The sequence below is a fragment of the Podarcis gaigeae genome, assembly GCF_964106915.1.
Source record: "Podarcis gaigeae genome assembly, chromosome: 5".
Classification (NCBI taxonomy): Eukaryota; Metazoa; Chordata; class Lepidosauria; order Squamata; family Lacertidae; genus Podarcis; species Podarcis gaigeae.
In genome coordinates this window covers 24604455-24617487 of record NC_139681.1, presented here as the reverse complement: position 1 = coordinate 24617487, position 13033 = coordinate 24604455, and the positions used below count along the sequence as shown (strand labels likewise).

The following is a 13033-nucleotide window of genomic DNA, read 5'->3' as shown; positions in this document are numbered from 1 at the left end:
GCATGCTTCCATTACACACACCCCGGCCTAAGGTTGGCAGTGGGGAAGAATGTGGGTGGGGAGACCTTTACCTCCATTTTTGACTAACCGCAAGATAAAGTTGTATCTGAACCTAGACAGACTGTGGTTTAGTCATAACTATGGTTTACTACAATGCACTAACGCCAAACTGTGGTTTATAAAGCTGGCCAAAGTTAAGATTAACCACAATTTAGGGTTCAGACATAACCCTAAGCTATGGTTAAATTGGAAGCTTTCCATCTCTTCATGACCCTCCCAGAAGGAGGGAATACACGAGCCTGAATTTTGCACAGGCTCACTGTCATACCATCAAGCCATGGCTACCTAAATGTTGAAAATAGCAGATACTTTTTAAAGCCTCGTCCCATAAAAACATGGCTCTGTTTATGCATTTCTGAAGCCTAAGGATGGCCTTTTAGAAAAATAAATGTTCTGAACTGGGATGCTTACTGGATTAATACTGTCTTTTTCAGTCTCCTCTGATGTGTGAAATTATTTGATGTAGATAAACAAGTGATGACCTTTCAGAAGGATGCGGGTGGCGCTGTGGGTTAAACTACAGAGCCTAGGACTTGCCGAAAAGAAGGTTGGTGGTTCGAATCCCTGCAACGGGGTGAGCTCCCGTTGCTCGGTCCCAGCTCCTGCCAACCTAGCAGTTCGAAAGCACGTCAAAGTGCAAGTAGATAAATAGGTACCGCTTTATAGCGGGAAGGTAAACGGCGTTTCCGTGCGCTGCTCTGGTTTGCCAGAAGCGGCTTAGTCATGCTGGCCACATGACCTGGAAGCTATACGCCGGCTCCCAGTAAAGCGAGATGAGCGCCGCAACCCCAGAGTTGGCCACGACAGGACCTAATGGTCAGGGATCCCTTTATCTTTTTAAACAAGTAGTTCTCGATGAGTAGATTCACCTTTTCCCAGAATCCTCCAATTCTTAATTCGTTCCGGAGGTCCGTTCTTAACCTGAAACTGTTCTTAACCTGAAGCACCGCTTTAGCTAATGGGGCCTCCCGCTGCTGCCGTGCTGCCGGAGCACGATTTCTGTTCTCATCCTGAAGCAAAGTTCTTAACCCGAGGTACTATTTCTGGGTTAGCAGAGTCTAACCTGAAGCGTATGTAACCCAAGGTACCACTGTACAAGTTTGATCGCTTTTTAAATTGTGACCAGTGTGTACAAAGGAGCTGGGCATATTATAGGGATTTGGAACTTGTCCATGCTGACATCTTGCAAACATCCTCAGCGAGGCCCCTGAGAGTTGATTCTGAGCCTCATGGTTGTTGTGGAAGATTGTGCTCTGACTGCAACGCTGTACCCGAGAACAGCACTTTAGCTTTCCTTCTAGGAATGTGAGTTTGTGAGTGTGTGTGGCAGTCTTCCCATCCAACCCATTTACTTTGAACTATAGTTCAAATGTAGTAAATGTAAATGGGTTGAAACTTTTCAACCCATTTCAAGTAAATGGGTTGAAACTTTTTGAGAACGTTCATCTGCGTGAATCCTGACCCAGGATTCCCTTTCTTAGTCACCCGATAATATTAGGAACTGGTTTTTATATACATAGAGATGTGAAGCCTTCACCACACCAGAGCACTGCTGAATAACTTGATCCCACTGTATGCAGACGTGGTTACAGACGCTTCAGGTTACAGACTCCGCTAACCCAGAAATAGTACCTTGGGTTAAGAACTTTGCTTCAGGATGAGAACGGAAATCGCACAATGGCGGCGCAGCAACAGCGGGAGGCCCCATTAGCTAAAGTGGTACCTCAGGTTAAGAACAGTTTCAGGTTAACAACTGACCTACAGAACGAATTAAGTTCTTAACCCGAGGTACCACTGTATCTCCACCCATTTTTACTGATGGGGTGTTTTGTCACCCATAAGATACCATGTCCCAGCGTAGGCCCGGCTCAACCAGTTAGAAGAAGACTATATGCTGCACCTTGTCGTTATTTCCCAACCTTTCAAAACTCACACGCAAAAAAAGGATGGATGGAGGTTGCAGAATCCTGGGCTGCAGCTTGCGAGTCTTAGATGCATTAATCCCATGTCTCATATGTGAGCTAAGCAGATGTCACCTGTCTGCTTATCGGACTCCTAATAAATCACAGAGCGTGCTCCACCTTCAACAATGTTTGAAATAACTGTAGCATTTCGAGACAGAAATGAGGAAAAACTCCCCCTGTGCAAATCATAGGCAATAAGAAAATGAAGCTACCCTTTGTAGCTTGCCAACAATTTCACAGCAGCCTCTTCAGCTGCCTAATCAGGCTGGCTCTTCCCCACCCAGCAACCAGCCCTCCTCCTTCCCTCTACACACGAACACTTGATGCAGTTAGAGGCAGTGTAATTTAACGAATCTGGGTCAAGAGCTGCCAGTGCATTAAATTGGCTTTACCGCCTTCATAGAAATATGAAGAAGCTTCTTCACGCCACCTAGTGTTCACCTGGTGAACAGTCATGAATTTCTAGCAAGTGACTGATAATGTTCCATAGTTCCAAATACAGTGGTACCTTGGTTTACAAACTTAATCAGTTCCGGAAGTCTGTCCTTAAACCAAAGCATTCTTAAACCAAGGTGTGCTTTCCCATAGCAACGGGGGACTCAGTTTACAAATGGAACACACTCAACAGGAAACGAAACATGTTCTGCTTCCAAGGCAAAGTTCACAAAGGAAAACACCTACTTCCGGGTTTGCAGCGTTCTTAATCCAAGTTTGTTCATAAACTGAGCTGTTCTTTAACCAAGGTACCACTGTAGTTGTTTTGGTCCACTGGAGCAAAATTCAAACGGTGAGTAAAAAAGAATACACCTTGAGCCAAGCATTGTTGAAAATGCAATGTGCAAGCTTTTGAGTTACACAAAGCGCTTCCCCTAGTCCGAGTACAACAGCTGTGCCCTCACTGACCCAGCCCCTCTTTGCTACTCCTGACCTTCCCACATTCAGCAGGAAGGTTTGAAGAAAGCTTTTAAGCACCGTCAACTGAACAGTTTGGAGATTGTGCTCCTATTCACTGAATGTGGGTGTAGGAAATTAGACACAGTCCCTTTTTATTCCTTCAGGAACAGTGTGCAGGAGGCTCAATGTGTGCAAAGCATGGACATAGCCACGGAGGGGCATGGGGGTAGTTGCCCCCTAAATGAATAAGAAATAACAAATGGAAGTTCTGGGTCTTTTTGGTGTTTGGGTAAAAGCCTAGGGGTAAACATAACAGCAAAAAATCTGAGTCTATTTAAGGATAACTATGAAAAATGTTGGTCTGAAATTAAGAGAGATTTGGACAGTTGGACAAAATTGAAGCTTTCTTTGCTAGGCCGAATTGCTGCTATTAAGATGAATGTATTGCCAAAAATGTTGTTTTTGTTCCAAACACTACAGATTGTGGACAAGACGGAGTGCTTCTGGAAGTGGCAGAGAGATATCTCTAAATTTGTCTGGCAGGGCAAAAAGCCCAGAATTAAGTTTAAGATATTAACTGATGCGAAAGAAAGAGGGGGCTTTGCCCTGCCAGACCTAAAGTTGTACTATGAAGCCGCAGCTTTCTGCTGGCTAAAAGACTGGCTACTTCTCGAAGACACTGATGTACTGGACCTGGAAGGTTTTAACAATGCTTTTGGTTGGCATGCATACTTATGGTATGATAAGGTTAAGAGCAATAAGGCCTTTAAGAACCATATTGTCAGGAAAGCAGTGTTTAATGTCTGGACAAAATACAAAGACTTATTGGAAAACAAAACTCCAAGGTGGCTTTCACCTCTGGAAGCTAAGGCCCGAAAAAGACCCAATATGGAGGCCAAATGGCCAAAATATTGGGAAATATTAGAAAAAGATGGAGACAATTGGAAATTGCAGAGTTTGGAGAAAATGAAGGATAAAGTGCGAGACTGGTTACATTATGCTCAGATTAAAGAAGTCATTAAAAACGACAAAAAGCTAGGGTTCCAGGTGGAGAAATCGAAGTTGGAAACAGAATTGTTAGAACCAAAGACTAAGGTACTCTCAAGAATGTATAACTTGCTGTTAAAATGGAACACACAAGATGAAATGGTTAAATCAGCTATGATAAAGTGGGCACAGGACATTGGGTATAATATCATGTTCGAGGACTGGGAAAGGTTGTGGACCACTGGGTTGAACTTCACTGCATGTAACGCTTTGAAGGAAAATGTAATGAAAATGATATATAGATGGTACATGACCCCAGTTAAACTTGCCAAGATATACCATTTGTCTGATAATAAATGTTGGAAATGTAAAGAAAATGAAGGAACATTCTTTCACCTCTGGTGGACCTGCCCTAGGGTGAAGGCCTTCTGGGAAATGATATATAATGAGCTGAAAAAGGTATTTAAGTATACCTTCACTAAGAAACCAGAGGCCTTCCTTTTGGGCATTGTCGGTCAGAAGGTGTTAAAGAAGGACCGAACATTTTTCATGTACGCAACAACGGCAGCAAGGATACTCATCGCTAAGAATTGGAAAACTCAAGATCTACCCACGCTGGAAGAGTGGCAGATGCAACTGATGGACTATATGGAACTAGCTGAGATGACTGGCAGAATCCGAGACCTGGGAGAGGAGAGGGTCGAAGAAGATTGGAAGAAATTCAAGACTTATTTAAAAAAACATTGTAATTTGGTTGAATGTTAAGATAGGATGCTAGATCATAAATAATTGTGCACCACTAAACTAGATGGAATTAAGATGATAAGTAAGTTTGAGGAAAAATTATAAACCTACTGGAGAACTAACAGATTATATTTAAATGAACCTGACACAAGAGTGTAAACAAGATGATAAATTGCGGGCAAGAATTGACAATGATGCAAATGGGAGCGGGAGGTGCGAGGGAGTCCAAAGATGTTAAGAAAGTATGTTATGATATATGTTATACTGTTTCTTTATCTTTGCATTTTTATTCAAAAATCTTAATAAAATATTCATTAAAAAAAGCCTCTGCGCTTAGGGCTTGCCGATCGAAAGGTCGGCAGTTCGAATCCCCGCAGCGGGGTGCGCTCCCGCTGCTCGGTCCCAGCGCCTGCCAACCTAGCAGTTCGAAAGCACCCCCAGGTGCAAGTAGATAAATAGGGACCGCTTACCAGCGGGAAGGTAAACGGCGTTCCGTGTGCTGCGCTGGCTCGCCAGATGCAGCTTGTCACGCTGGCCACGTGACCCGGAAGTGTCTGCGGACAGCGCTGGCCCCCGGCCTCTTGAGTGAGATGGGCGCACCAATCCCAGAGTCTGTCAAGACTGGCCCGTACGGGCAGGGGTACCTTTACCTTTACTAAAAACCGCTCAGCAACTTTCAGGGTGTCCTGGTTTTTACTTTTTGAAATATACCTAACATGACGCCTGCCCCCCCCCCAACATAAATTCTGGTTATGCCCACGGTGCAAAGGGGCATGGAATTGTACCCAGCTGTCCTCATCCCAATCCCATGAGAGAATGGGAACAGATCCTGAATATGCACATAAGTTGTATGCACACAGGCTCTCAGCTACATTAGTAAAGAAAGGACAAATTGAATGCACTCTAAACATTCAACACCAGATGGCGCCAGAGAGCAGGAACAGTTTAAAACGACATTTCCCGTAGGAATTTTTTTTTCTGTTAAAACAATCTAATTTTTGACTTATTTATAGCATGGTTTTTTCCTGTGTTTAGATCCACCCCCTGCAATTAAGGTGCTGAATTTTGCAGGGTTCCTAACTGCAGCCATGGATGCTGATGCGCATGTAATTGCATATACAGAGGCTCGTTCTGACATTCAGATAAAGGTATGGAGATTAGAGGCAGAACTAGTGGGCATGATCCCCCTCCTCCCATTTTAATCTATGAAAAAAGCTTGCCTCCTCTCTTAACAGGGAAAGTGTCAATGACATTTTCTTGATCACCCCCCCCCCCTCTAATTCCAAAATCCCTGCAATAAATCCTATCATTTTCTCCCTTGCATATGACTGACCTCGTACACTTAGGGTTGCCAACTTTAAACTCAGCTTTGGCTCTTCTGCCTTTAACTGCAACCCAATGCCCAGGCAGTAGCAAGCTGGAGCTTTTCACTGCAGGAAGATGCGTGTTATCTGGAGTCAGTGAACAGCTTCCTCCTGCTAATGAGGGCAGATTAATCTGCTCTTAAAAGCGCAAGAGCCGAGCCAATAAAGAAAGTAGCAACATTATCTCTGCATTCACCTCCACTTGTGGGAGTTACGGTCAACACTTGACTAATTTCTTTTCCTGGTCAGTTGGCAATCCTGACCTGTTTGGGCCTTTTGGTGTAAAATTGCTGATGAGAATGGCTCTCTTGCAGCCAGCCATAGAAAGGAGTGTCGCGTCCATGCAGAAGCATCTAGACCTCATTGTTTTGATCCTCTGTGCTTTGTCTGAGTGCATTAACAGTGACAGCAACAACGAACAACAGTCCCCTCTTCTCTCACGCTGGACCCAGCCATCCTGTTCATGATATCACATGCAAACTCAGTTTCCCTTTGCACAATTCCTGGATCAAGTCTTTTTTTATTTTCTTTTGGCAATGATTTTGGACAGATTCTTTGCTTGGCTTTCTGTGCTTTCCTTGGCCAAGGTGTCTTTGACACAGGCGGTATTTCTTCCCAGACGCCTGGATTTAGGTAAGATGGGATTGTCATTTCTTGGTCGCGGTTATTACATAGGAGCACAGGAAACCTGCTTATACGGAGTCAGAATGTTGCATCATCTAGTTCAGTTTATTCTTACCATTGTGTAAATTATGAACAAGATTGCCATGTTTTGTTCCTAGTCTTGCTCTTGTACCTTTAACAGAAAGTTTTCACAGAGCAATTAAGCAAGAGGAGCTTTTGGTGACATTAAGATAAAGGATGCTATCCTATAATACTTACCAGGGCTTACTTTGAAGTAGACATGCATGGGATTCCACTGGAAAAGATGGGAGATTTCACACCTCCAACACATACTCAATTTCTTTCTGCAGATAGACACAGAAAAAGGTTGGGATATGCATAAGGAATGGTTTAACAATCAATCTGTATTCCCAGGGCACTTTGAAAACAGTTAACTCTGTGAGGGGAATAGGGGTCTTAACGCATGTGGAAAGGACCACGATCAGACTTGTTTTATTATGTTTTTAATATTCTGTCGGGAGTGGAGTGGTTGGGGAAATATGAGTGGCATACAAATACAGTATTATTATTATCCCTGCACACATACCCCATTCATTGTACTGTACTGAAAAGACCCCTCTGTACACACAAAGGACTCTTCTCTGCACAGTTGGGAACCGTGAATATCTATCTATCTATCTATCTTTCTATCTATCTATCTATCTATCTATCTATCAATCTATCATCTATCTATCTATCTATCTATATCTATCTATCATCATCATTATCTATCATCTATCTATCATCTATCATCTATCTATCTATCATCTATCTATCTATCTATCTATCTATCTATCATCTATCTATCTATCTATCTATCTATCTATCTATCTATCTATCTATCATCTATCTATCATCTATCTATCTATCTATCTATCTATCTATCTATCTCTATCATATATCTATCACTGGCTTAAATATCCCCCTTGGTTTCTGTATGACCCCATTATTTTTCTTTCACATTTCAGACTGGCCTAAAAACTGCGGTGTTGCGTATTTCCAACCAAACATATTTGCTAAGATTATTGCCGGCAATGAAGCGAGGCCTCATTCTTGGCCATGGCAAGTCTCCTTACAGGTATGAAATGTTTCAGTGATTCTCAAACCTTGGGCATGTACAAAATTTGGAGGAGGGCTGGGAGTCTACAAGAGAGGTCTGCAACCTGTCAATTCAGAAGCTAGGTCCAACCAGAAGTAGTTCCAATCAGAAACTAAGTTCCAGTAAGCAAAGGCACTTTCTAAATTTGCTTAACACTTTCCTGTTTGTAGGTTCAGCCAATTTTATTACTTCCCTGTTCAGCATGGCTGGGAGATGAGTGGCTAGCTGCCCATTGTTTTGTTCCCAGGGTGTCATGGTCATGAGTTACTGGTTTCTTTGTACAGTCGTACCTTGGAAGTCAAACGGAATCCATCCCGGAAGTCCATTCAACTTCCAAAACATTTGAAAACCAAAGTGCAGCTTCTGCTTGGCTGCAGGAAGGTCCTGCAGCAAATCGGAAGCTGCGGAAGCCCCGTCGGACATTTGGCTTCCAAAAACAGTTAGCAAAACGGAACAGTCACTTCTGTGTTTGCGACGTTCAGGAGACAAAACGTTTGGGAACTAAGCTGTTTGACTTCCAAGGTACTACTGTACAGTGGTACTTCGGGTTAAGTACTTAATTTGTTCCAGAGGTCCATTCTTAACCTGAAACTGTTCTTAACCTGAAGCACCACTTTAGCTAATGGGGGCCCCCGCTGCCATCGCGCCGCCAGAGCACGATTTCTGTTCTCATCCTGAAGCAAAGTTCTTAACCGGAGGTAATATTTCTGGTTTAGCAGAGTCTGTAACCTGAAGTGTACGTAACCTGAAGCGTATGTAACCTGAGGTACCACTGTATCTGTTTCTTCCTTCTTTAATCTCCACCACAGCAAATTGTACTTCACACTGCAATATTTTGTTGCAGGTCACACTTGCCCTATGTACTAAGAGTGCTCCGAAGGTGAGAACCCAAAACAGCCCAATGCGAATTGAGCATGCTCAGCTATCTCAGCATTTTGGTTGAATGTTGAAGTTGGAAAGGAAAGGAAAGGAAAGGAAAAGAAAAGAGGGGCAATGGAATGGAGTATCCTGAAAAAAGCCCCGGCTCAATGGCTAGACTGCTGTGCAGGAAGATTTCACATACCTGACTTGCTTTATGTACGCAGCAGGAAAAAAGAATGCCTTGTTTTAAAAATCAATTTCACATGTGATATATTGTGCAACAGGGTTCTCAAACTCTGGCCTGTGACCATCTACAATTGCTTCTAAAAATTATTAAGGGTTTCCCCAATATCCTCACCAGTTTTCCAATGGTCTGTGGAGGGGAAGGATGGGGAACTGCTGTTCCAGAGGATACTTTTGCTCTCCTTCCAATTCCTTCCTGTGATTCAGCTCTGCATTTTCTCCCTCCATTTTCCTTCCCAGGTCCGTTCTAAACCAAGCGATAAATTCGTCCATGTCTGCGGTGGCACCCTCATTCACAAAAACTGGGTTCTCACTGCTGCCCACTGCTTCCAGAAGTAAGTTATCTACTGTGTGTGAATTTGTGGAGGCAGATCAAAACAATGTGGGTGGCTCATGCAAAATACCTTTTGGCATCGATAAAGCAGGTGGGACGTACCTACTGTCATGCAATGCTTAGAGGACTCACCAGTCAGGAAGAACGTTATTGACTTCCTTAAACAAGTACAGAACACTAACAGGAAACCGCTAACCCCACCCAAAGATAATTAAGTACAGTGCCACCTGCTGGCTCAACTATATAATGACATTATCCACACACTAACTTTTCTCTTCTCCGTCACTTTTTCTCCCCCTATTTTCTGTCTGGCTAAGTTTCTTTCTGGTCATTGAGCCTGTCTTGTGGGAAAGCCATTGGAGGAGAGGAGATGAAGGAGTGGGAAGCTGTGGGCAGAGGAAAGACTTAAACAGCTTTCCTCCTGCCTGTTGTTTATCCCATAAGTATAATGTCCACCTCCACATGTGGCAAATATATAATTTTTTCATATATATATAATAATATAATTTTTTCTACATGTGGAAAACAGAGTGGTTTTATTAACTTGTCCCCCAGTGAAAAACTATACTTAGAACTTCTTGTGGGAACATTTTTTTCTGAGTGCCCATGCGGTTTTGCTCATTGATGGTAGCGATACTAGTCTGGGTGGAGAATTAGACTTAATTCTGGGCCTCGGCCCAGTATACCTGAAGGAGCGTCTCCACCCCCATTGTTCTGCTCGGACGCTGAGGTCCAGCACCGAGGGCCTTCTGGCGGTTCCCTCATTGCGAGAAGCAAAGCTACAGGGAACCAGGCAGAGGGCCTTCGCGGTAGTGGCACCCGCCCTATGGAACGCCCTCCCATCAGATGTCAAAGCGATAAACAACTACTTGACATTCAGAAGACATCTTAAGGGAAGTTTTTAATGTGTGACATTTTAGTGTATTTTTGGTCTCTGGGGAAGCTGCCCAGAGTGGCTGGGGAAACCCAGCCAGATGGGTGGGGTACAAATAATATATTCTTCTTCTTATTATTATTATTAAGTATGAAGGCAGGTAAAAGCAGATCGGGGTGGGGGGGCATGTGAGACAACACACCCAACCCTACGGTGCATCATTTTCAGGGGACAGGAAGAAGATGTCACCAACTGGCGAATTATTCTCGGCAAGCATCACCTTAACTACCCGGAATCCACAGAAAGAAGCTACCGGGTGAAGCGAATTTATCGGCACGAACGTTTTCAGTACCCTCAGCTAAACGAGCTAGAGCATGACATTGCTTTGGTCAAGCCAGTGGAAGAGATTACCACCAACAGGTTTATCCATTATGCCTGCCTGCCAAAAAGAGGCAGTTTTCTCCATCCGGGACACTCCTGCTGGGTGACTGGCTGGGGGGGCACGAGAGGTATTTCAGAGTGTCGTGTGCCACCAGTAAGAATTACATTGTTTTCAATAAGTGTCTATAGCTTTGCAGCCTTAATTTGTGCAAAGTTAGAAGAATTTGGCCCTGGAATCCATTTTTGGTAGCTGAGTTGAGTCTTGGAATATGTTAAAGAGTTTCTAAACATGTGCAGAGTGCATTTCCTTGACAACCGAGAAGTCCAAATCAGCCACACATGCTTAGGACTAAAAAGCAGGCCTTCTAACACAAGTGTCGTTATTCCGAGAGAGGTTTGAGCCCTGACATGATAATTTTATTTAGAATTTAAGGACTTGTAGAAGATGGAAAATTCGAAGTATTTACCATTTCCAGTGTAATGCAAAGTCACAAAATGCTAATCTTCAAGGTTCCAAAAATGTTCTGGTTCTTACTCTTCTTCTGTCTTATGCACTGAAGGTGGACAAGATGAAAACTTCTCTCTCTCCGAGGTTTTGAATCAGGCCAAGTTGCCAGTCATAGATTTCAACACATGCCACCTCAAGAAGTTCTGGGGAAGCAAAATCCAAACATCAATGCTCTGTGCTGGACTGAAAGATACAGCAAGGTCTTCAGCTGCCTGCCAGGTACAGAAATGGGCTATTCACGCAGAGCCTTTCCACACAAATCTGTTTTTAGGTGCTATCAGTAGACAAATCTCCCTGTCACTGTCGATTTGAAAAATTTGCAACTTCAATAGCCAAAGATGTAAGAGCTTATAATGCTACTACAGTGGTACCTCAGGTTAAGAACTTAATTCATTCCAGAGGTCCGTTCTTAACATGAAACTGTTCTTAACCTGAGGTACCACTTTAGCCAATGGGGCCTCCCGCTGCTGCCGCACAGCTGCTGCACGATTTCTGTTCTCATCCTGAAGCAAAGTTCTTAACCTGAGGTAATATTTCTGGGTTAGCGGAGTCTGTAACCTGAAGTGCCTGTAACCTAAAGCATGTGTAACCTGAGGCACCACTGTACTGTTGTGTCCAGATTTTCACTTTTGGAAGTATGGCAACCCTATTATGTCACTACTTAGAATACGACTGTTTCAAGATCAAGCCAGGTATGTATGACAAAGGAGATCTGTGAATAGGACCTCCAATAGTTTCTTAGAGGGTGAATACTAGGGGCTGGGGAGTGTTTCAGAACTATGGCATTGGAACACTGTGGCCTAACTCTCCTCCTGTACATCCTATTGCTATTTGTTGCGTTGGTCAATACATACAAGTATCAAATGGATACCTTTATGTTTTGCCATGTGGGGCAAATACATTTCGGGTGGATGTTTTTAACTAGGAGGATAGCACAGAGGAAGAGTTAATCTCATGCAGCCAACACTGTGATCTTGAGATGCTAATAACATTGCTAATAACCTTGAAAAACTGGAAGATTTTACTCCTGGATATTTAGCATCCCATCTAAATCGACACTCAAGTCTACTACTGAACCCTCACCAGCATAAGAACATGTTTCAACTCTTGGACAATATTTTATTTTCAGGGAGACTCGGGTGGCCCACTGCTTTGCCAAACTGGGAGAGAGACATGGGAAGTCCATGGGGTCGTGAGCTTCGGGCCAGTTGGGTGCCAGGTGCAGAACAAGCCTACTGTCTTTACTAGGACATCTGCGTATATTCCTTGGATTGAAGCAATCAGAATGCGCGATTTTTTTTTGTAAAGGACAGGAAAGAGAAGGGAAGTCCAGAGATATAAATAAAATCCTTTGCAAATGTAGGAATGTGTGCTTATTTTAATACTGGAATTCTGGAAATGAGATTTGGGAAATGAGATTTGAGTTCATGGCTGAGGTGAAATTTGAACTTAGAGCCAACCCTGCACTCCTACTCACAAATGAGTCTACCAACTACAACAGCTGACTTTCCAAAGACGCCTTTTTCCATTTTGGTTTGTGGTGGGATGCCTCCCAGCAAGTTCTTCCGCAGACCGTTGTGCAACTTACCGTTACATCTGAAATGTATGGAAAATTACGTCCGAAAAATATTCGGGGCGCTTCATCCTGATTAGTTTGCAGGCTGGTAAGATGGAAGTTATGGGACGCGGGTGGCGCTGTGGGTTAAACCACAGAGCCTAGAAGAAGAAGAGTTTGGATTTGATATCCCGCCTTTCACTCCCTTTAAGGAGTCTCAAAGCGGCTAACATTCTCCTTTCCCTTCCTCCCCCACAACAAACACTCTGTGAGGTGAGTGGGGCTGAGAGACTTCAAAGACGTGTGACTGGCCCAAGGTCACCCAGCAGCTGCATGTGGAGGAGCGGAGACGCGAACCCGGTTCCCCATATTACGAGACTACCGCTCTTAACCACTACACCACTCTGGCTCACACTGGCAAGCCTAGGACTTGCCAAGCTCCCGTTGCTCGGTCCCTGCTCCTGCCAACCTAGCAGTTCGAAAGCACGTCGAAGTGCAAGTA

The 13033-nt window shown here is 43.7% G+C and overlaps 1 protein-coding gene across 1 annotated transcript; it reads left to right on the top strand.

Annotated features, from left to right (window-relative positions):
• The first annotated feature begins 6446 nt into the window (after nt 1–6446).
• Nucleotides 6447–12293, top strand: LOC310845408 (chymotrypsin-like elastase family member 1). Its single transcript, XM_083740559.1, has 6 exons — nt 6447–6646; nt 7645–7754; nt 9120–9214; nt 10316–10596; nt 11029–11195; nt 12106–12293. Exons 1-6 carry the CDS (start codon nt 6487–6489, stop codon nt 12280–12282), a joined length of 990 nt encoding a protein of 329 aa, XP_083596685.1. The 5' UTR covers nt 6447–6486; the 3' UTR covers nt 12283–12293.
• The last annotated feature ends 740 nt before the right edge of the window (nt 12294–13033 follow it).